The sequence below is a fragment of the Carcharhinus amblyrhynchos genome, chromosome 10, assembly GCF_965287045.1.
Source record: "Carcharhinus amblyrhynchos chromosome 10, sCarAmb.v2.hapA, whole genome shotgun sequence".
Taxonomy (NCBI): Eukaryota; Metazoa; Chordata; class Chondrichthyes; order Carcharhiniformes; family Carcharhinidae; genus Carcharhinus; species Carcharhinus amblyrhynchos.
In genome coordinates, this window is record NC_137333.1 from 28,333,487 (window position 1) to 28,354,400 (window position 20,914).

At 41.7% G+C, this 20,914-nt stretch overlaps 1 protein-coding gene across 1 annotated transcript in view; it reads right to left on the reverse strand.

Moving 5' to 3' along the window:
- Positions 1-20,914, reverse strand: part of LOC145349481 (cilium assembly protein DZIP1-like) — a 390,694-nt gene that overhangs the window by 122,764 nt on the left and 247,016 nt on the right. Inside the window, exons 10-11 of the mRNA XM_080198019.1 lie at positions 17,869-17,917; positions 13,230-13,271 (exon numbers count right to left, since the gene is read on the reverse strand). Coding sequence (XP_080054145.1) covers positions 13,230-13,271; positions 17,869-17,917 — 91 coding nt within the window. The remainder of the gene's footprint in view (positions 1-13,229; positions 13,272-17,868; positions 17,918-20,914) is intronic.

Here is a 20,914-nt window from a genome sequence, read left to right on the forward strand (position 1 = left end):
GAAAGAGGGGATCCATTTCATGGGGCATTGGCATCAGTATTGGAACAGGAGGGATCTGTACCATTGGGATGGTCTTCACCTGAACCAATCTGGGATCAGTGTTCTAGTCGAAAGAATAAATAGGGTAGTCACAGGGACTTTGGGAGGAAGGGAAGATAAAGCAACAGGAAGTATAATGGTTAATAGGAGGCAAGGCAGCAGGTTAGCAAATGGGAGAAGGTTTCGACTACATGGAAAATTACTGAAAAAGTTAAAAGGAGAAGGATTCAGGTGATGTTATTAATGGAGGTATTCGAATCCAAAAAGAAGATATAAAAACTAGCAAAAGGGCACTTTACCTAAATGCTTGTAGCATTCGAAACAAGGTAAATGAGTTGAATGAGCACAAATCATCACAAATGAGTATGATTTAGTGGCCATTACAGAGACATTGTCACAACTGCGAGTTAAATATCCATGGCTATCACACTATTCGGAAGAACAGACAGGAAATTAAGGGAGGTGGTGTAGCTTTGATATTTAAGGATGATTTCAGGGCAGTAGTGAGAGATTATATAGGTTCTATGAAGAAATGTGTTGAATCTATTTTGGTGGAAATTAGAAATAGTAAGGAAAAAGTCACTGATAGGCGTAGTCTATAGGCTGCCAAATAATAACATCATGGTTGGTGAGCAATAAACAAGGAAATAACTGATACATGTAAAAATGATATAGTAATTATGATGGGGGACTTAATCTACATGTCGATTGGTCAAGCCAGGTTGGTCAAGGCAACCTTGAGGAGTTTATCCATGATAGTTTCCTCAAACAGTATGTAATGGAACCTACAAGGGAGCAAGCTATCCTAGATTTGGTCTTGTGTAATGAGACAGGAATAATTAATGCTCTCACACTTAGGGATCCTCTCTGAAGGAGTGATCACAGTATGATTGAACCCTAACCCTAACCATGAGAAGGTAAAATCCAATACCCCAGGAGTGCCCCAGGGATCTGTTCTAGGACCCTTGCTGTTTGTCATTTTCATAAATGACCTGGATGAGGAAGTGGAGGGATGGGTAAGTAAGTTCGCTGATGACACGAAGGTCGGTGGTGTTGTGGATGGTCTGGAAGGATGTCAAAAGTTGCAGCAGGACATAAATAGGATGCAGGACTGGGCGGAGAAGTGGCAGATGGACTTCAACGCGGATAAATGTGTAGTCGTCCATTTTGGCAGAACCAACGGGATGAACGAGTACACTATCAAGGGCAGGAGTCTTAGTAGTGTTGAAGTGCAGAAGGATCTTGGGGTCCGGGTCCACAGGACTCTTAAATCGGCCTCGCAGGTGGAGGAGGTGGTCAAGAAGGCGTATGGTGTACTGGCCTTCATTAATCGAGGGATTGAGTTTAGGAGTCGGGAGGTAATGCTGCAACTTTGTAAGACCCTTGTCAGGCCTCATTTGGAGTACTGTGCGCAGTTCTGGTCGCCTCACTATAGGAAAGACGTAGAAGCTATTGAAAGGGTACAGAGGAGATTTACAAGGATGTTGCCTGGACTGGGAGGCATGCCTTATGAAGTTAGGTTGAGGGAGCTGGGTCTCTTTTCCCTGGAGAGATGACGGTTGAGGGGCGACCTGATAGAGGTTTATAAAATGTTGAGAGGAATGGATAGGGTGGATTCTCAGAGGCTATTTCCCCGGGTTGAAATGGTCGCTACGAGAGGACACAGATTTAAGGTGCGGGGAGGAAAGTACAGAAGTGATGTTAGGGGTAAGTTTTTCACTCAGAGGGTGGTGAGTGAATGGAATCGGCTGCCGTCAGTGGTGGTGGAGGCGAACTCGCTGGGGTCTTTTAAAAGACTTCTGGATGAGTATATGGGGTTTAATGGGATTGGGGGTTATAGATAGGTCTATAGATTGGTAGGTGATGATGTGATCGGCGCAACTCGTGGGCCGAAGGGCCTGTTTGTGCTGTAGTGTTCTATGTTCTATGTTCTATGTTCTAGTGTCATGTGCTGAAACGAAGAAAACTATGATGGGATGAGGGAGAGTTGGCTGAGGTAGACTGGGAGCAAAATCTTTATGGTGGGACATTGAGGAACAGTGGAGGACTTTCATAGTGATTTTTCACAGTGCTCAGTAAAAGTATATACGAATGCTAAGGAAGGACGGTGGAAAAAGGAATAATTAGCCATTGATATCTAAGGAAATAAAGGGAGTTATCAAATTGAAAGAAAGTGCATACGAAGTGGCAAAGAAAACTAGAGGATTGGGAAATCTTTAAAAGTCAACAGAAAGCCACAAAAAAGCTATAAAAAAAAAGATTATGAGAGTAAACTAGCTCAGAATATAAAACCAGAGCAAAAGTTTCTACAAATATATGAAAAGAAAAAGAGTGGCTAAAGATTGGTCCTTTTGATAATGAAAAAGGGGATTTAATAATGGGAAATGAGAAAATGGCTGAGACATTGGACAGGTGTTCTGTGTATGTCTTCATATTGGAAGACACAAATAACATGCCAAAAATTGATGACAGTATGGCAGATGAGGACCTAGAAACTATCATTATCACTAAAGAAGCAGTGTTAGGTATGCTAATGAGGCTAAAGGTAGACAAGTCTCCTGGCCCTGATGGAATGCATTCCAGGGTTCTAAAAGAAAGAGATGGGGAAATAAAAAATGCACTCGTAGTAATTTAACAAAATTCGCTGGACTCTGGGGTGTTTCCAGCAGATTGGAAAACTGCAAATGTGATGCAAATGTTTAAAAAAGGAAGTAGATAAAAGGCAGGTAACTATAGGCCAGTTAGCTTAACCTCTGTGTTGGGGAACATGCTTGAATATATCATCCAGGAAGAAATAATGAGACATCTGGATAGAAATTGTCCCATTGGGAAGATAGAACATGGATTCATGAAAGGCAGATCATATTTAACTATCTTAGTGGAATCCTTTGAGGACATTACAAGCACAGTAGACAACAGGGTACTGGTGGATGTGGTATATTTCCAGAAGGCTTTCGACAAAGTGCCACACAAAAGACTGCTGCATAAGATAAAGGTACACAGCATTATGAGTAATGTATTAGCATGGATTGAGGACTAATTAGCTAACAGAAAGCAAAAAGTGGGGGTAATGGGTGTTTTTCTGATTGGCGATCAGTGACTAGTGGTGTGCCTCAGATATCAGTGTTGGGCCCACAATTGTTTACAATTTACTTAGATGATTGGGAGTTGAAGACCAAGTGTAGTGTGTCAAAGTTCGCAGATGACGCTATGATAAGTGGTAGACCAAAGTGTGCAGAGGACACTGAATGCCTGCAAAGAGATATAAGTAGTTTGTGAGTGGGCAAGGGTCTGGCAGGTGGAGTGCAATGTTGGTAAATGTGAGGTTATCCATTTTGGTAGGAATAACAGCAAAATGGGCTATTATTTAAATGGTAAAAAAATTGCAGCATACTGCTGTGCAGAGTCCTGGTACCCTTGTGCAAGAATCACAACAATTTAGTTTGCAGGTACAGCAGGTAATTAAGCAGGCAAATGGAATTTTGTCCTTCATTGCTAGAGGGATGGAGTTTAAAACAGCGAGGTTATGTTGCAGCTGTATAAGGTGCTGGTGAGGCCACACCTGGAGTACTGTGTACAGTTTTGGTCTCTACTTGAAAAAGGATGTACTTGCACTGGAGGGAATGCAGAGGAGATTCACTAGGTTGATTCCAGAGCTGAGAGGATTGGTTTATGAGGAGAAACTGAATAGACTTGGGCTATATTCATTGGAATTCAGAAGAATGAAAGAGGATCTTATAGAAACATATAAAATTATGAAAGGAATAGATAAAATAGAAGCAGGAAGGATGTTTCCACTGGTGGATGAAACTAGACCGAGGGGATATGGCCTTAAAATAAGGGGGAGCAGATTTAGGACTGAGTTGAGGAGGAACTTCTTCACCCAAAGGATTGTGAATCTGTGGAATTCCCTGCCCAGTGATGCAGTTGAGGCCACCTTGTTGAATGTTTTTAAGGTAAAAATAGATAGATAGATTTTTGATCAATAAAGGAATTAAGGTTTATGGTGAGCGGGCAGATAAGTGGAGCTGAGTCCATGAAAAGATCTGTCATGATCTTATTGAAGGGTGGAGCAGGCTCAAGAGGCCAAATGGGCTACTCCTGCTCCTACTTCTTATGCTCCTTTTCCTTAACTCCTCATTTGCTGTGCTCAGCCCCCTCTGAGATCCACTAATGTTGCTGCTTCTAATATGAAGGTTTCAAGTCCAATATTACTTTTCCTTGATCCAAAGAAGAGTGAGGTTCAAAACATTAGCCAGAATTTTCCAGCTGTTCACACTGGCAGGATCTTCAGGTCCTAATAATTGTGTACTCCCGTCACAGGTTTCCTGGCGGTGGGGGTGGAGTCAATGTGAAATCCCAAGATCCTGCTGCCAGAGAATGGTGCCCCACATCCCGCAAAAAGACCAGAAAATGTCCCATTAGCTTTGTTTTTCTCTTCATTGATGCACCAGATCTGCTGGGTTTTTCCAGCACTTTCTGTTTTTAATTCAGATCACCAGCATTCACAGTATTTTGTTTGTATTATATTGCTGTGTTTGGTGTTCTCTGCCCCACACATTAACCCTTTGGTCATTGTGCTTAGCCTCAAACTGGATCCACTGCCACTGCTGCTGGCAGCAAGCCTCTAGACTGACTCTCCCTACTTTCAGACAGGTTCAGACATTGTTCATGAGATAACATTTCAAAAATATAACTAACCTCCAATCAATTTGTCCGGCTCTTAAAATAGCATAATTATGCAATCCCTTTTGCTGTTCTTTTTCAGGGTCATGCACCTCAGTTGGCTAGATAGTTAAGGTCTGGTGCAGAATGATATCAACAGCATGGGTTTAATTCCTGGACTCAGTTCATGAAAGGCTGCTTCCTCATCTTGCCCCGTGCTTGAGAGGATGATGCCCTTCAAGCTATGTAACAATTTTTCACTCTTTGTGGCCCCTCTTGATTTTGACTAATTTTCTGCCAGATAACACAGGCTCAGCTGTGGCATTCCAAATTTGGAATCATATCAGCCAGCAGAGCTACATTACCTCAGGGTAGCACCAACTCGTCATATTTGGTTACACACTATAGAAAGTCGGCAAAGCCTGCCTCAAGACACTCCTATGACTGAATTTAACATTCTATGACTATTCTAAAGGACTGGAATAGTTATTTATTTCCTTATTAATCCCAACTGCTGATTTACTATAGCTTTCTTACTTCTGCTCTGAAAGTTCCACTGAAGCTTTCTGCGAGTATAAACTCAATTCAAAGATTACACTGATACATTGATTTTGACACATCTTGTGGCACAAGCTGCTATGCATTTTCCATATTTATTTCAAGGGCATGATTTAAACATGGAGACCTGGGTTGAAGCGGCAGATGTAAAAATGTGCAGAATGTGTAGGACATAAGTGGATGGACAAATGTGATTACGTGGCAGCTGGCCAATTAAAAAGGGGTTACATGCAATCACGTGAAGGAGTAGGGGTCAGGGTGGAAATCCTAGTAACATTTAAGAAAATAAGAACATAAGAAATAGGAGCAGGAGTAGGCCAACTAGCCCTTCGAGCCTGCCCCGCCATTCAATAAGATCATGGCTGATCTGTCGTGGCTCAGTTCCACATTCCTGCCCTCTCCCCATAACCCTTAATCCCCTCTCTCATCAAAAAATTTAATGGTTGCAGACATGATGGTATAATTATTAAACAGCAGCTAGCCCTACCTGCAGTTTTTTTTTCATGAGATGCGGATATTGGTGGCTCAGTCAGCATTTATTACCCTCGAGAAGTTGGTGGTGAGTTGCCACCTTGAAACACTGCAGTCCATGTGAAGCCAGTTCACCCACAATGTGTTACTGCACATGGGACAGTTTCAGGCCCAATTTGAGAAGGCCTACCAGCAGAAGCAGTAGGTAATTAGGGATCCTGTTGTTGCCAAAAGAAACATGGCTGAGCTTGCAGAACAGTGCAAAGATCTGCAAGTGGAGGTCAAAGTCCTGCATCAAGCAGGTAAAGAAAATTCAGGATGCTGTGCTGATCACTCAAAATACCAGTGTGAGATCAACAGACTTAAATCGTTACTGTTGGTATAGAAGGGCATGATGTGCGACTTTGGCACTGTGGGAACCCTGGGGGTTAGCGCCCACATCATAGACTGGGAGGATATAGAGGAGGAAGCACACAGGTATGCCACCCTGAATAGTGAAGCGCTCTCACCCTCCCTTTTCAGAATAACCGGAACAGGAACCCTATCCACTGCACCTCCATTACCCATTCCTATCCCATTACAGCCTTCCCATCCCAATACAATCTACGGTCCCGATAGAACCTCCCTTTCCAAAGCAACCTGAACCCCCAGTCCATGCAGTACAGCAGCCTCGACTTGCTGCTCTTTGACGGAGATGAAGGAGGCAATCCTGACCACAGTAGGTTTCAGTAGAATTATGGAAGGATTGAATAAATGCAGGCAAAGGAGAATATGAAACTGCCAAGTGCCTGTGGATGCAGTTAATCTGGTTAATCTTTGGCGATATGGACAGAACCACGCAACAGCACTGCAAAGGGTCAACTGGACCCAAACTCTTTCACACATGACCGAGGCGACAAAGACATTTGTAAGAACAGGACATTTGTTTCGCGAGTTTCTGTGATTAGCTTAAGTTTTAGCAGCTTGCAGTTTCACAGAAAAACCCCTACAGGGCACAAATGTAAAATCCACCCTTTGGGTTTGCATCATCTCACACCTCGGTATATTGTTCATTCTATTTGCTCTAATGTTTATACCCGTCCTAGCAGTTAAAGTTTTAAGTGGAGATGGAAATTCACTGAGTTCCTGAATGTAGGAACAATGCTGAGCAGGCGCGAGCAGAGAAACCTGCTCAGCCAATATCATGTAGGTAATTTATCGTATATAAGATCCCAGGCAACTTCAAAATAATTTTATCAACACTACTAAACAAACTCTACCTTAACAGATATGAAGTTATTTGTACAACATTTAAAAATCGACCAATGAGTTTTTTTTTTCATTTTTCTTTCTTATCTATTCTTATTAACAGTATTATCATAAGATAGTGCAGGTTTTGTGATAGGTATTTGGGCCCTTTGCCTGGGAACCTGGTAGTTGTTATTTGTGCAATGGCTTGGATAGTGCTGTGATTCAACTTACTTGACACTCACTGGACAAACAAGAGGGCATGTGGTCAAGTGACCCTTGACTTCCAGGATTGTTACAGAATTTTGATTATATATCATGAGCATGGATAAAAACTTGAAATGTTAAAGCCACGTTTAAACCTGAATATGGCTTTACCTGCAGTTTGCAAACTATCAAGCTGGTACACACTGTTTTCATTCAGCTGGGCCTTGGACAATCAAACTTGGAACTGCTTTGCTAGGTGCTAATGGTCACGTTGTTTCAAAACAAATGCTGTTTACATCTCCAGTGACCTACTTCATTAGAAGAATATTCCACAGATTTGGTGGCAGCTAGCTCAGTGGAAGGCCAGATGCATAATGTGACAAGAATAGTACTTGACAGATAAAGGTTCAAAATCATGTACTGCAACTTCCAGATGTGGAAAGTAGTCATCTCATTGGATCTTCTTGCCCTCGCCTGATGCTAGAGTTGGACACAGGCCACAGTATGTTTGAGAAGGATGAGAGGAGGGAGATAAAAAGGGGCAACCTGGAGTCCCAGCTCTCTTTGATTTTGAATCTTCTTCAACAGTATCTCCAGAGAGCACCTTTGAATGGCAGCTGAACAGCACAGCATCTCCAGCTCTTTGTACCTTGTGTCGAGCATCATCAGACTAACCAGACCCAGACTACTATCCCGGTGAGACAACCCATAGAATCAAGCCATAGAATCATACGGTACAGAAGGAGGCTATTTGGCCCATCAAGTCTGCACTGACGACAATCCCACCCAAGCCCTAACCCCATAATCCCATGCATTTATCCTAGCTACTCCCCCTGACACTAAGGGGTAATTTATCATGGCCAATCCAACTAACCCGCATATCTTTGGACTGGGAGGAAACTGGAGTACCTGGAGAAAACCCATGCAGACATGGGGAGAATGTGCAAACTCCATCCAGACAGTGACCCAAACTGGGAATCGAACCCAGGTTCCTGATGCTGTAAGGCAGCAGTGCTAACCACTGTTCCACCATTCTGCCCCAAAGACAATCAATGACTGCGGATCCTAAAACCATAGCCAACCGTCAAAAACTGAGGAACAGCCTGTCCCAGCCTTATTGAATGGGGGTTACCAGCCCTTTCAGACATACTGTTCAAAGATAGTGATAGGAAACCATCACCATATAGGGTGTAGAATCATAGAAACATGCAGTGCATGGGCTCCTTGGCCCATCGAGCCTGCACCAACACACAAGAAATACCTGATCTCCTACCTAATCCCATTTACCAGCACTTGACCCATACTCTTGAATGTTATGTGGTGCCAAGTGCTTGTCTGTTTTTAAAGGTTGTGAGGCAACCAGCCTCTCCCATCCTCCCAGGCAGCGCATTCCAGACTATAATGCCATTGAACATTAAGTGGAGATGGTTAGATTTTCTTTTGTGGAAATGGTCATTGCCCTGGCACTTGTGTGCACAAATCTTGTCACTTCTCTCATCCCAAGCCTATATGTTGTCCAGATCTTACTGCACACCGGTTCAGGTCACCTGACTTCCAGTTTCATGCTGTTTCACTTTTTTATGTTCTGTGCATGTGCACAGTCAGTTCCCCACCTAAAGACAAACCATGCATCTGCATTCACTTCCTATATGCACATAATAAAAGTCCTCAGGCCCGCTAGAAACTGTGGTACTTGAGCTATGTCCAACAACTAAGTTATTGGAAGGTTTTTTTGAGAGACAGGATCCAGAGGCATTTAGAGATGCAAGGACTGATTAGGGACAGTCAGCATGGCTTTGTGAGTGGAAAATCATGTCTGACAATTTGACTAAGCTTTTTGAAGAGTAACCAAGAAGGTAGATGAGGGCAGTACAGTTGATGTTGATGGATTTTAGCAAGGACTTTGAAAAGGTACCACATGGTAGGTTGTTGCATACGGTTAAATCTCATGGGATCCAGGGTGAGGCAACTATATGGATATAAAATTGCCTTCTTGACAGAAGCCAGAGGATGGTTGTAGAGGATTGTTTGTCAAACTGGAGGCCTGTGATCAGCGGTGTGCCTCAGGTATCAGTGCTGGGTTCACTGTTATTAGTCATTTACATTAATGATTTGGGTGAGAATGTAGGAGGGATGGTTAGTAAGTTTGCAGATGACACCAAGATTGGTGGCATCATGGACAGTGAAGAAAGTTATCTCCAATTGCAACAGGATCTTGATCAATTGGGCTAGCGGGCTAACGAATGGCGGATGGAGTTTAATTTGGACGAATGCAAGGTGATACATTTTGGTATATTGAACCAGGGCAGGACTTAATCAGTTAATGGTAAGGCATTGGGGAGAGTTACAGAACAAAGAGATCTAGGGATACATGTTCATAGCTCCTTGAAAGTGGAGTCACAGTGGACAGAGTGGTGAAGAAGGCATTCGGCATGCTTGGTCAGAATAAAGAACAAAGAACAGGCCCTTCCGCCCTCCAAACCTGCACCGATCATGTGTTCCTAACTAGACCATCCGTTTGCATCCCTCTATTCCCAGTCTGTTCATGTGGCTATCTAGATAAGTCTTAATTGATCCTAGTGCGTCTGCCTCAACCTCCTTGCTTGGTAGTGCATTCCAGGCCCCCACCACCCTCAGTGTAAAATACATCCCTCTCATATCTGTATCGAACCTTGCCCCCTTACCTTGAACTTGTGACTGCTTGTGTTTGTCATTTCCGACCTGGGAAAAAGTTTCCAACTGTTCACCCTATCTATGCCCTTCATAATTTTATAAACTTCTATTAGGTCGCCCCTCACCCTCTGAATTTCCAGGGAGAACAATTCTAGTTTACTCAATCTCACCTCCTGGCTAAGTGTACCAGGCAACATCCTGGTAAACCTTTTCTGCACTCTTTCCAAAGCCTCCATGTCCTTCTGGTAGTGTGGCAAGCAGAACATTGAATATAGGAATTGGGACATCTTGTTGAAGTTGTACAAGACATTGGGAAGGCCACACTTGGAATGCTGTGTACAATTCTAACCACCCTATTATGGAAAGGATATTATTAAACCAGAAAGAGTGCAGAAAAGATTTATAAGGATGCTACCGAGACTTGATGGTTTGAGTTATAAGGAGAGGCTGCATAGACTGGGACTTTTTTCTCTGGAGTGGAGGAGGCTGAGGAGTGATATCATAGAGGTCTATAAAATAATGAGGGGCATAGATCAGCTAGATAGTCAATATCTTTTCCCAAAGGTAGAGGAGTCTAAAACTAGAGGGCATAGGTTTAAGATGAGAGGGGAGACTTACAAAAATGTCCAAAGGGGCAATTTCTTCACACAACGGTGGTGAGTGTCTGGAACAAGCTGCCAGACATAGTGGTAGAGGTGGGTACAATTTTGTCTTTTAAAAAGCATTTAGATAGTCACATGGGTTAGATGGGTATAGAGGGATATGGGCCAAATGTGGGCAATTGGGATTAGCTTAGGGGTTTAAAAGGGCATGGACAAGTTGGGCCGAAGGGCCTGTTTCCATACTGTAAACCTCTATGACTCTATGACTATGATGTTGACTGATTTAGGTGACTATTTTGAGGTTTGTAACAGCAGGTAAGAATCAAAGGGTAAGTAGAAAGCTAATTACAGTGGGGTTTAGTCAGCCAGTATTTCGAGTTTGACGGTTTGACATACACCTGGAATTGTGTAAAAAAATAAACATGCAAGGTTTCCCTATTCATTTAACAGGATGAGAGTGGTGCTGACTGAGCTAACATTTATTGCCCATCCCAAAATGAGAGTCAAGCACATTGCTGTGGATTTGAAGTCACATGGAGGCCAAACCAGGTGAGAGAAGCAGATTTCATTCCCTAAAGGACATTAGTGAACTAGATAGTTTTCATGGTCATCATTACATTTTTAATTCTAGATTTTTATTGATTTTCAAATTACACCATCTGTCATGGTGGGTTTTGAACTTGAGTCCCCAGATATTGCTCTGGATCTTGGGATTGGTATGAGAGAGTCACTGAAGGATCCTACATGGAGAAAGCGGAGTTGGAACAACTGTGACATTGCATATGGTCCTTCCTACATTTGTGCGATGTTAATGCTTAGAACTGTGTGAGGTATACTTTTGTTGTATCAGCTATTTAATGTGAAATTTACTTTATCTATTTGAAACATCCTTCACCTGTTAATTATTTTTTGAATTATGTTGATTTCAATTGTTTGTTTCAGTAAGAGTTTTAAGAAGCAAAATCTTGTTCATCAATTTTTTTTATTGGCTTTCTTTTTATTAAAACATTATTGCTCTCTTTGTAGATCCTAATAAAACACATTAGGATAGCACAAACTTTTAAATAATTGATGGCAGGTATTGTTTCTCAATTGTGGTTATTGATTAAATAGGGTTATGATTATCTCATGTCGTGTTCCCCTGTCCAACTCCAGCTTGCCATGAAGCATTGTATTTTGGTCCTTGGGACATTAATTCAGTAAAAAGTCTGACAATGTCAGGTGAACCTGACAAAGGGACAAACCCCGAAAGCTTGTGAGCTTACTATCAAATAAATTGGTTGGACTTAAACCTGGTGTTATCAGACTTTTTACTGTGTTTACCCCAATCCAACGCCGGCATATCCACATCATGACATTAATTCACCCAGAGCATGCTCTGCTGCCTATTTTGGCAGATCCAATTCGGAAATGGAGTTAGGCCAATTCCAGAGTAAAACCGATGAAAGGCCTGCTTTGGTCCACATCTTGTCAGAAAATTACACTATCGGTCACAATTGGTTATCCTGACTATCGATTTTCTCCTCCGATGGGAAAATCCTGCCTTCTGTGCTTTTCTTTTATACAAACTGTATTGCTATAATTGATCCATTATATGATCTATTTTATGATCCATTGTGATTATTGGAAAATTAAATATTCTTCCTCATTCTTGTTGCTTTCACTTATCATAGGAGTAAACACATGATGTCAAAGGGAACACCAATATGGATGACTATAAGTAATGAGGTAGTCGAGTTACTTGAAAGACATGCTATCACTTAGCATAATCAATATCAAGAATTAGTGGTAGGGGAAGGTGGCAGAGGAAGTTGAGATTGTTGAAAAATATTGGCTGCAGTTCAGAGTGTGAGTACTTGGTGTCCGATATGTGAATGCTCTTCTGAACAATGGAGAGGGCATGGAACAATATTACTGATATCATCAATGCCACAGGGAACAAGCCCACATTTAGCAAATAATTCAATTACTTTTTATAGTGTTGAAAAGGGAGTCCAATCTCGAAGTCACCAGACAGGCTGCAACATGCCAAGCCGCTGAGGGAACATAGTTTGCACACTGCTGCTCATCCTTGGAGGAACATGTGTCCAGGATACTCCCCTAACCTGCGGTGAAATCTGGCAGCATAGTGCTTATAGGGACAAGTGACAACTCCAGATTACCAGAATCTTGTAGCAGGAACAAGTTGATGATGGTGAGACCATCATGTTGCTTGCACAAGAGACTCATGAGCATGTGGTGTGACAATGTGTGGAGTGTGGTGCAAATACACAAAGCCTCATTTAAAAACATGCCAAGCATGGTGTGGAAATTCTCACCACCATGGAGTCCTTAGGGTCTCCAAGGTTAACACTTAACAATTTCTCTTGTTTCTCACACATATGTCAATGCAACACATGACATGTTGAGCAGTGCGAATGGGACCCCAGTGGTGGTCCATATTCTTGCATTACATTCATCAAGCAAACGGGAAACCAAAGGCAGAGGATGTTCTGGAGGAAGATGAGGGTGCTACACAGGTTGTGGCATCCTCTTTTTCGTACACTCTCAAATCCTTTAACAGAGGGTGCAACTGTGTGCCAAATTCCAGTGATGATGGTTATCCCTGCTGTGATGCAAGCAGAGCAGTCCCAGGAAAAGGTCCAACTGCATAATAGTTCTGCGTTGACGTTTGTTTTTGACTATTGTTCATGGAAGATAAATATTACCAAAATGAGCTTAGACTAAACTTATTCATTATAAAACAATCAAAATGTTAATTTAAATAAAGTTGAAAGCAGAATTTACCGAAACGTAATGATCTTTGTCGTGAAGGAGTTGCAGAAACTACTGTAAAGAAGGAATAGAATTAGTGCTTTATTTTTTTACCAGTCATTTTCGGAAGTTCAATAATAATTTGACAATAACAAAAAGTATCATACATTTCAAAAAACTAATTTTTAAGTGACATTTTATTTGTAACTTTACTACTAGAAAATTAATTGAATTCCAAATAAATGCAGATGTTTTTCTTAAGTCCATTGTAATTATTCATATGCCGCAATCTCTAAATATTGACTATAGCCTTCACAGCAGCAACTCAATAGAACAGGTTCAAATCTCAAGTTAAGATCAATAACTCCATAATTGGACCTCAATTTTACACTATTTAATTTTCAGAAAGAGTATTTTTGATGAAATCTTAGGAGGTGTTAATTCTTTCAATATCTGTACTATTAATTGTGTTCTGAGCTGTGGTGTGTTTTCTGGCTGCAGAGGTGCTTCACCATTGGCTGGCAGCAGAATTTTCCAGTTCTGCTGTTGTCAATGATATTTCGTATTGGTCGTAATCGATGAGACCGGAAGATCCCAACAGCAGGAAGGGCCAGAAATTTCAGCTCTAAAACTTCCTGTTACTGACATTATCTATGCTGGATATTAACTAGGAAGGAAAATATTGAATTTTCCCAAGGTCGGTAATCCAAAATTATGGGTTCATTTGCAGTTTAGGGGATTTGATACTTTTCATCTGGGCTTTGTAATTCCTTTGATGCCAGTGGAAAAGATAAAAAAGTACAAGGTATTTCAATATCAGAAGGTGTCACAATGTGTACTAATGTATGGGATCCCTTTTACTGGAGTACAAGCATTTGTCCTTGAAGATCAAAGGAATGTTCATCTTCTAACAATAATGAAGACTTCATAAGGATCCAGTTATGAAATTAAACATATAGCACTCAGAAGATCTGCCACCACCTTTCCATTGAAACTAAGAAAATGGAAAATTTATGTCACCAGATATTTCTCATATAGCATCCTACTTCAAACATATAAAATTTTGGATTTGTCTGTCTCTTTTTTATCAAAATGGCATTTGTGTTAGTTTGTTAAAGGTTTGTTTTTCTGCCAGGTATTCTTGATCTGAAATTCAGAGTGTTGACATTCTGTCCATTGATGTGTGTTCCAACCTGTTTTCAGCCAGTCATATTTAATGTTCAAGCCAATGAGAGAGGCAATTTTACAAGTTCACACCCAGCAGCCTGGCTCACAGCATGAGAAATGATTCATACACAGCTTATCTCTGAGGATCATTTGTGATCCCACAGTTTTGATTTGATTTATTATAGTCACATGTTTGGTGAAAAGTATTATTTCTGGTGCACCATACAAAGCATACCATTCATAGAGAAGGCAACGAAGGAGTGCAGAATGTAGTGTTACAGTCATAGCTAGGGTGTAGAGAAAGATCAACTTAATGTGAGGTAAGTCCATTCAAAAGTCTGACAACAGCAAGGAAGAAGCTGTTCTTGAGTTGGTTGGTACATGATCTCAAACTTTTGTATCCTTTCCCGATGAAAGAAGGTGGAAGAGAGGATGTCTGGGGTGTGTGATCCTTAATTATGCTGGCTGCTTTGCTGAGTAGCAGGAAGTATAGACAGAGTCAATGAATAGGAGGCTGGTTTGCATGATGGATTGGGCTACATTCATAACCTTTTGTAGTTCCTTGTAGTCTTGGGCAGAGCAGGAGCCATACCAAGCTGTAATACAACCAAAAGATGCTTTCTATGGTGCATTTGTAAACGTTGGTGAGTGTTGTGCCAAATTTCTTTAGTATTCTGAGAAATTAGAGATGTTGGTGGACTTTCTTTACTTTAGTGTCAGCGTTTTGGGGGGCGGGGGGGGGGGGGGGGGTGGGGGGGGTACCAGAACAGGTTGTTGGTGATTTGGATACCTAAAAACTTGAAGCTTTCGACACTTTCTACTTCGTCCTCGCTGATGTAGACGGGGACATGTTTTCCTCTATACTTCCTGAAGTCAATGACAATCTCCTTCATTTTGTTGATATTGAGAGAGAGCTTATTGTCACCGCACCAGTTTACCAGATTACCTCATTCTTATACTCTATCTCATTATTGTTTGAGATCCAATCCACTACAATGGTGTCATCAACAAACTTGAAAATCGAGTTGGAGGGGAATTTGGCCACACAGTCATAGGGGGCTGAGAACACAACCTTGCGGGGCACAAGTGTTGAGGATGATCGTGGAGGTGTTGTTGCCTATCCTTACTGATTGCGGTTTGGGTTAAAAGTTCAGGATCCAGTCAAAAAGGGAGGAGTTCAGGCCCAGGCCTGAATTTGGAGATGAGATTTGTAGAAATGATGGTGTTAAAGACTGAGCTATAGTCAATAAATAGGAGTTCTGACATAGATGTCTTTATTATCTAGGTATTCCAGGGTTGAGTGCTGGGCCAGTGAGATGGCGTCTGCTGTGGACCTGTTGTGGTGACAGGCAAACTATAGTGGACCCAGGCATTCTAGGAGGCTGGATTGATTCGTGTCATGTCTAGCATTTCGAAGCACTTCGTCATGATGGATGTCAGAGCCACGGACAATAGTCATTAAGATACCCTGCTTGGTTTTTCTTTGGTACTGGGATGATGATTGTCTTCTTAAAGCAGATAGGGACCTCAGATTGTTGTAAAGAGAGGTTAAAGATGTCTGTGAATGCCCCATCCAGCTGATCTGTGCAGGATCTGAGTGTTTGTCCAGGTACCCATTCGGGCCAGTCGCTTTCCATGGGTTGACTTTTGAGAAAGCTGCTCTGACATCTGCAATGGTGACCTCTGATACAGGTTTATCCAAGGCTTCCAGGGTGGAGGGCACACTCTCACTGACCTCTTGCTCAAAATAGGAGTGGAAAGCATCTAGTTATTCAAAAAGGGGAGCGTTGAAAATGGCGATTTTACATACCTTCATCTTGTAGCCTGTTACGTCTTGCAGACCTTGCCATAGTCAGCAGGGGTCTGTGTGGTAGCCTGGGACTTTAGCTTGGTCCGGCACAGTCTTTTGGCATCTTTGATGGGTCTCCTTAGATTGCATCTCGCTTTCTTGTATAGGTCATGGTTGCCTGACTTGAACGCCTCAGACTCAGGGTGGCACAATGGCACAAGGGTGGCACAGTGGCACAATGGTTAGCACTGCTGCCTCACAACACCAGGGTCCCAGGTTCAATTCCAGCCTGGGTCACTGTCTGTGTGGAGCTTGCACTTTCTCCCTGTGTCTGTTGATGTTTCCTCCAGATTCTCCAGTTTCCCCCCACAGTTCAAAGATGTGCATGTTGGGTTGACTGGCCTTGCTAAATTGACGCTAGTATCAGCGGGATTAGCAGGACAAATGTGTGGGATTGCGGGAAACCCAGGCGGGATTGTGGTTGGTACAGATTTGATGGGTGGAATGGCATCCTTCATACTGTGGGGATTCTATGATTCTATTCTATGATCTATATCCTAGACTTCAGCAAGCAGTGGATATCCTTGTTTATTCATGGTTTCCGGTTGGAAAACATGCAGATTTGCCTATTCTACCTTGAATGAGTGATTCTTCAATTTCTCCATATTCACATTACTTAGCTCATTTTCTGAGCTCAGTTACATATTGATTAATGTCACTGCCTTGCATGTATATAAATAAATTGTATCTTTCATATATGATGTTTTCCTTAAGATTGCAGTAAGGTTTGATTTTTTTCCATTATTTCTTTCAAATCATTTTGTAACTCATCACTTTCAAACATGAATGCATGATAAACATCTAGGGCTTCTTTCCCTGCTACGTAAAAAAACTGTACCTATGAGTCTTTCTCATCACTGACTGTCACTGTGAGGTACAAGCCAAAGCACTGCTGGAATCTACTCTGGGTTTCTGAGAGATTGCCCTCCAAACTGTGGTTTCAGAATCTCCATTGTTACATTTTGTTCACTTTCACCGTCATGTCTTGTTTTTATGTTGCAGGATGATCGATATCATTATTGCAAACTAACTTTATTAAGCTCGGAATATATACACAAAATATATATACCTTGGTCAAGTGACCCCATGGAGTACTGGATGTACCATATTATATCTAATATGGAGTTTACTACTACAGTCACTTGAATATCATGACGATCTGTGCAGCTTTAATGAAAACTGCAAAGTAAATGGTTCAGAGAGGTAATGCACAGTCTGTGTTGAATGTTAGCAGCTTGCTTGTTGTACAGGCAACAATTGCCTTCTCAGAAAGCCTACCAAACTCTTGTTTTTTTCATTCAATTTAAATTTATCTCCAATGGAATTAATTAGGTCATTTATTTCTGGTCATGCTGAAAAAATTTCATGTATTTTACCTGTTGCAAATTTTAACTGGATGGTACATTGCAGGAATATTAGTAAGGGTTAGATTTGTGTGCAACCTGTAAGGTTAACAATCAGTCAAAAAGTGAATCAATTTGACAACCTGTTAGGTATAAAGTTTAAAAAATCTAAAGATGAGGAAAGCTAAGATTTATGGGTCTCTTCATTTCACTTCAGATGCATCATGAAGATATATCATGATGGCACTTCACCCAGGATACAAATTTTGGTACAAAGATTAGTCATTTTAATGTCATGAAAATATAATCTTACATGGAGGCTCCAATATCTTCTTTGGTGCTTTGATAGGACATGCTTTCAGCTGGAAAACAAAAGCACAGTTCTATTTAGCAATTGGACTTATTTGGACTTATTCTGGTACAGACACAATTGTTCAAAAGAACGAAGAAGAACAAAGAAAAGTACAGCACAGGAACAGGTCATTCAGCCCTCTAAGCCAGTGCTGTTCATGATGCCCAAACGAAAAAGACATCTGCCCTTACTCAGTCCATATCCCTACCTATTTATATACCCATCTAGATACCTTTTAAATGTTGCTAATGTGCTTCCACCACCCACTCAGACAGCGCGTTCCAGCCATCCACCACTCTCTACATGAAAAACTTCCCCCTCACATCTCCCTTAAACTTTCTCCCTCTCATCTTGAACCCTGTGCCCCCTTGTAATTGACACTTCCAACCTGGGAAAAAGCCAATGAATATCCACCCTCTCTATGCCTCTCATAATTTTGTAGACCTCTATCAGCGTCTGTCTTTCCAGTAGAAAAAGTTTGACTCGCCACCTTCCATGTTATGACAAACTCAATAGGTGGGATTTTCCAACTCTTCCTTCTGGCAGGATCTTCTGGTCCTGCTGATGGTGCTCCCCCCTCCTCCACCCTCCCAGCTCAGGTTCCTCACCAGTAGAGTGTGCAAACAACAAGAAAGCCTGTTGACAATGGAGAACACAGTAAGAAGTCTCACAACACCAGGTGAAAATCCAACAGGTTTATTTGGTAGCAAAAGCCATTACCTTTCGGAGCGCTGCTCCTTTGTCAGATAGTGGGAGACAGAACTCCCCACTCACCTGATGAAGGAGCAGCACTCCGAAAGGTGATCTTTTCCACCTTCTTCCATCCAGAAAAAGAAACAAAAGATGAAGTCATGTACCAACCGACTCAAGAACAGCTTCTTCCCTGCTGCTATCACACTTTTGAATGAACCTACCTTGCATTAAGACAATCTTTCTCTACATTCCAGCTATGACTGTAACACTACATTCTGTACTCTCTCCTTTGGTTCTCTATGAACAATATGCTTTGTCTGTATAATGCACAAGAAATAATACTTTTCATTGTGCACCAATACATGTGACAATAATAAATCAAATCAAAATCAAAAGCTTCAGTGATATCATTGTTGCTGAACTGACTATAATGAGTCATTTTATTGCTACTTAAGTAGTTTAAATGGAATTTTTGCTTTGGGATTAATTTTATGATCCTGCATTGTTAGGAGGACGGTCATGTATTTTTGGACAGTTTTTTTTCTTTTATTTTCAGATCTAAGCGGCAGTTAGGATTTAGAAGGGGCAGCAAGTTAAAATGAAGTATTTTCCCTATCTACATATTGTTTTGAAAATTCTGTTGGTTAGCTGAAAACAAGATTTTGTTTTCCTGAAGGGTGAAAATCTCCTGTTAGTCGGGGCTTCACGGAGACCAGAGTCTCTCTGGTGTGTTGGGAAGCTGTCTTGTCAATTAAGGGAAAGCTGCCCCTTTCAACCCTGTCCATGCCCCTCATAATCTTGTACACCTCAATCAGTTCGACCCTCAGTCTTCTCTGTTCCAATGAAAACAACACAGGTCTATCCAATCTCTCTTCATAACTTAAATGTTCCATCCTGACAGCATCCTGGTGAAGCTCTTCTGCATCCCCTCCTGTGCAATTACATCCTTCCTATAATATGGTGACCAGAGCTGCACACAGTACTCCACCTGTGGCCTCAGCACATGGGAGTGCAGCGCCATTTGCAACTCCCCAAATACTGAAGCAGTTCATGTCCAATGGATCTTCCAGAGGTCCCCACCTTTACAGATGTCAGTCTTCAGCAAAGACCTGTACATTACCCAGACTTTGGCTGACAAGTGGCAAGTGACATTCATGCCATACAAGTTCCAGGTAACGGCTATTACTAACAAGACAGAATGTAACTATCTTTCCTTGATACTCAAAGGAATTGCCATCACTGAATTCCCCCACTGTCAACATCCTGGGTGTTATATTTGACCAGAAATTTGGAGTGTTGTGACAAGTGGTGTTCCTCAGGGATAGTGCTGGAACCTTTGCTGCTATGTCAAACGATTTGGAGGAAAATGTAATTGGTTTGATTAGTAAGCTTGGTGGAATTGTGGGTAGCGATAAGCACAGTCAGAGGATACAGCAAGATATGGATTGGTGGACTTGGGTGGAGAGATGGCAGATGGAGTTTAATCTGGACAAATATGAGGTAATGCATTTTTGGAGGTCTAATTCAGATGGGAAATATACAGTAAATAGCAGAATTCTTAAAAGTATTGATGGGCAGAGGAATCTGTACGGGTCACTGAAACTAACAACGCAGGTGGAAGAGGTAGTCAAGAACGCTTACAGCATGCTTGTCTTCATCGGCTGGGGCATTGAATTTAAAAATTGGCAAGTCATGTTGCAGCTTTATAGAACCTTGGTTAGGCTGCAATTGGAATATAGTGTTCAATTCTGGTCACTGCACAACCAGAAAGATGTGGAGGCTTTGGAGAGGATACAGAAGAGGTTTACCAGGATGCTGCCTGGTCCAGAGGGTATTAACTATGAGGAAAGATTTAATAAACTTGGCTTGTTCTCACTGGAATGATGGAGATTGAGGGCAACCTGATAGAAGTCTACAAGATTATGAGGGGCATGGCCAGAGTATAGAGTCAGAAGCTTTTTCCTAGGTTGGAAGAGTCAATTACTAGGGGCATAAGTTCAAGTTGCAAATGGAAAGGTTAAAGGAGACGTATGAGGCAAGTTTTTACACAGATGGCGATGGATGCCTGGAACTCCCTGCTGGGGGAAGATGTGGAAGCAGATGCAACAGTGACTTTTAATGGATGTCTGGATGAATATATGAATAGGATAGGAATAGATGGATATGGTCCCCAGAAGGGGGTTTTAGTTCAGATCGGTAGCATGTTTGGTGCAGGTTTGGAGGGCCAAAAGACCTGTTCCTGTGCTGTAATTTTCTTTGTTCACTGCTGGATAAATAGAGGATGAATCCAGAATTCAAGCCATATCGAACAAAA